Raw genomic sequence first — 3,863 nt, 5'->3', positions numbered from 1 at the left:
AAAAACAAAAAAAAAAAAAAAAAAAAGATTAAGGAGATGTGTGTCATCAGTGGGGCTAGTTAAGTTGCAGGAGGATTATCCTGGTTCCATGTAGGTCAATTCTATAAAACAGCCTGGTTTTTGTGAAGAGCTGGGCTCACCTGAGCAACATAAGTTTGAGCTAAGAAAATGCAAGAAACTAAGGATTGGAGCAAAACTCTTTTTATAAAGTGAATCAGAGAAGGACCAGCTGATCTTAAGTTTACAGTTGTTGCAATTTGCTAAGAAAGAAATTGCTGTTCTCAAACATATGCAGAGGAATATCAAGTATAGGAGTGCCAATATAGATGGCATCAGTGAAATAGTTACTAGAATACTGTATCAATTTATTAAAAAAAAAAAATATATATATATATATAAACAAGTTGGTAAGAATTCAGAAAAGAGCTACAAGAGAGATCTTCCAAGAGAGACTAAGAACCTCAGTCCATTTAATTTATCACAAAGAAGGTTAAGATGTGATTTGATCATAATCTTTAGGGCAAAAAAAATACGATGGTAGAAGGGCCATTGCTATTGGGCACGTAAACTGAAGTAAGATATAGCCTTTAATGTCCAGCATGTGAAAACAAAAGATTCAATAAGAGTCTATCTGCTATATTCCCATGCATCACATGGTTCAAAATGTCAATCATCTTCTTTATAAATATAGTATTTAAAAAAAATCATTGCCTTTTAAAAAATCTAATGTAATCTACTCAGTATGTATTGCCCAGAAACAGTAACATGGTCTTGTTATTGTCATTTGAATGGGTTTCCTAGGCTTGTTTTTATCGGACAATATTTAATCTGGCAGAGTTGATGGAATCTTTGACGCCATGTGCAGGTCCCGTGCAAATATTCTGCTTTTAATGTTTTTGCCATTCAGTTTGACAAAGGATATGCCTACAGCATCCGCCATAACTATGGAAAAGAAGGCAAAAGGACTGATTATACACCATATAGCTGCATGAAGATTATTTTATCCAATCCACCAAGTCAAGGGGATTATCATGGTGAGTACTTAAAACCAGAAGATTCAGAATATATGGAGGTTCAGCACTTTTGGGAGAGAACTGTTTGGATGGCTGAATTACTAGAAACTAGTTTGTAGCTTATGCCAATCATTGCTCTCAAGTTAGTGCTCTATTACTCTTCTGGTGATTTGTCTTATTACTGAACTACATCAAGCAAGAAAAATTAATTCAAGAAAATTTCAATCTTTGCTGTGCCAAACTCATCACTGTTTTTTCTTCCTTGTGGCTATACTCCTTTCTACTTTGTTTTGTTTCAGAAAATACACTAGAGTTACTCATCTTTGCTTGCAAACTGTCAAACCTACTCCAGTGATACTGAATCCATTCAGTTTTCAAAGGACAAATCACTGAGTTACAGTATTAGATTTTTAATCTCACAATCATAAAGTAAGAACAGCTGATGAGAGAGAAGGGGTTTTGTTTTATATTTTATTGATTAAACTGTTTAGTTGGGAAAGATGTTGAACAAGCTTTGAGACATGAAGCGCTCTTTTTCCCCTATTAAGAATGATTGAGAAATTTTAACTTTACATATTACTGTACATTACACAAGGCTAGATATAGATGCATGCGACTCCTGCTGCAGCTCTTGTACATGTACTCAAGCTAGGTTTATATTAGCTTAGCAGCATAGCCAGGACTCTTCTTCCAGATACCATTTGACAGCAAATGACTGCATATAATGTGGTCCTATAAGGCAAAGACTTTAAGGCTGGGGACAAACATTACACACAAGCCAGCGTAAGTGATCAGAAACAGGTTTAAACCTGTAACAGAATAGAAGTTCAGCACACACAAACTGGTTTTAAAACAGCCAAACCTGGCTGAATGGATGTAATATCAGACTTAGCTGGTTTAGGTCAAACCGATCTATCAAACTTCTGTCCCAGATCCCCTCCTGACTCAAGTTACCTTGCAGGTCACCAGGATGCTTTGCACACCCCTGCACCCCTCTTTGCAGGGTAGCCCACTAACATGGCTCATGCTCTGCTGCTTCAGCCCAGCACCTAGCTGGCCCCACCCTTGGGCTGTCACAGAACCATCCACATAGCTCCTCTGCCCAACTGCGGCTCCTGGCGCGAGGGTGGGGGGAGGGGGAAGGAGGGCATGGGGTGCCAACATAGCCATGGGGTCCAGACAGCCCTGGCTTGGCCAGTTTGCTGGTGGGATGGGGCATGGTGGGGAGCCAACAGAGAGCCTCCCTCAGGATCTGTGCAGCCTGAGCTCAGCTGGCTCAGAGCTGGCTGGGGTGGGCAGGGGATGAAGAGGAGCATGGGGAAGCCAACACAGATGCTTCCCTCAGGGTCTCTGTTAACTGCCCCCCCAGCTCTGGGCTGCTTGCTGGCTGAGCCAGGGCTGTGCAGACACTGAGTAACGTATCTGTCTTGGCTCCCCATGTGTACCCCATCAGCTTGGGGCTTTGTGCTGGCCCAGCTGGGGCTATGTGGACCCTGAGGGAAGTGCCAGGCATCAGACCCTGGAACAGGGAACTGTGGGATGTTGGAGGAACAAGTGTACAGATGTTTGGAGTGTACAGAAGTTTTAGGTAACACTTCAGAAGGAAGTGCTCTAAAGAGTCTCCATTTTTTAGGTTAATTTTTTTAACATTTTGACCATTTTTGAGGTGCTTCTTTATCTGTGTATGTCTATAAATTTGCTGTTTAAAGTATAATAACAGTCTTCGGAGCATTTCAAACAATCTCTCCAGAGGCTCAGGTATCTCTTCGGTTTTGTTCATTTTTAGTGGTGGAATTCATGAAAATACTATTTTTCAATAAGGAATAAATCCTATCATATTCTTTAATAAAAAGACAGTTCTTTTACTTCAGTTTTCTTGACTGTTGGTTGTGTGTCCTGTTGCTTCTTAGGCATAGGTTTTTTGTATTTGACACTACTCTTACATGACACAGTGGTAAAGCTGTTTTGACTGCCTATGCTTGTTAGTAAGGGACCTAATTAAAACTGTTTTTCACTCCATGAATGAGAATCTTGGCCTGCTTATGTTGTGAGGTTTTATGTAACTCTTCAGCCTGTAGTGTCCTGATAAACCATACTGTGAAGTAGTCATTTAGAAAAAGAGTAAAGCATCTCACACATGGGCAATTAACTTTTTTTATTAATAAACTGTTTAAACCATTAAGAGCAGCTTAGTCCATCTCTTGAGTGTATTACTGTGCTAACTCCAGGGTAAAGAGCCTTGTTTGTGAGCTTGTTTGTGTTTTGCTGTCAGGATGCCCATTCCGCCACAGTGATCCTGAGCTGCTGAAGCAGAAGCTCCAGTCCTACAAGATCTCTTCCACTGGGATTAGTCAGGTAAGGGTATTCTGTGTGGACTTCTCAGTAATGAGGCATCAGGCTCTGCCTTTCAGTTTTATTTTGTATCTGTGTAGTAATACTATGTACATCTTAACAGAGTTTATGGGAAATATCTCTTTGTGTAAAATAATTAAGTCAGGATCCTGGCTTTTCTGCTTTAGCATTTTTGCTGACAAGGCTGATTCTTTTCACCCAGCTGCTAGGTGGAATCATACTTTTTCCTCCCCTGAATAAGTTTATACGCCCATTATTGTTTTTATACTCCAGTGCTGACAATGACACATTTGTTTCAGTAGTGTTTCATACTACTGAAGCACCTTATTAAGTACAGACTATTGAATTGTCTTGCAAAATGCTAAATGCTTCAGTATATTTTTAAAAGGAAGCATTAAAAGTATTGCTTGGAAGCCTGATCTATGTGCAAGTAGTAGATGAAGAAAGAAAAACATTTTGACACTGGAGAAATAGCATGCTATAGTTGGGCTGGCTGGG

General features: G+C 39.9%; 1 protein-coding gene across 1 annotated transcript in view; it reads left to right on the top strand.

The window, feature by feature from the left end:
• PRIM2 (primase (DNA) subunit 2) overlaps window positions 1-3,863 on the top strand; it is a gene marked incomplete at its 5' end in the record, with an annotated part of 329,364 nt that overhangs the window by 258,525 nt on the left and 66,976 nt on the right. The window contains 2 exons of the mRNA XM_019520338.1: window positions 908-1,034; window positions 3,286-3,368. Coding sequence (XP_019375883.1) covers window positions 908-1,034; window positions 3,286-3,368 — 210 coding nt within the window. The remainder of the gene's footprint in view (window positions 1-907; window positions 1,035-3,285; window positions 3,369-3,863) is intronic.

Source organism: Gavialis gangeticus, unplaced genomic scaffold, assembly GCF_001723915.1.
Source record: "Gavialis gangeticus isolate Ggan-Ray unplaced genomic scaffold, GavGan_comp1, whole genome shotgun sequence".
Lineage (NCBI taxonomy): Eukaryota > Metazoa > Chordata > Crocodylia > Gavialidae > Gavialis > Gavialis gangeticus.
Note: the sequence above shows the minus strand (reverse complement) of the source record. Positions and strands in the feature narration are given on the sequence as shown.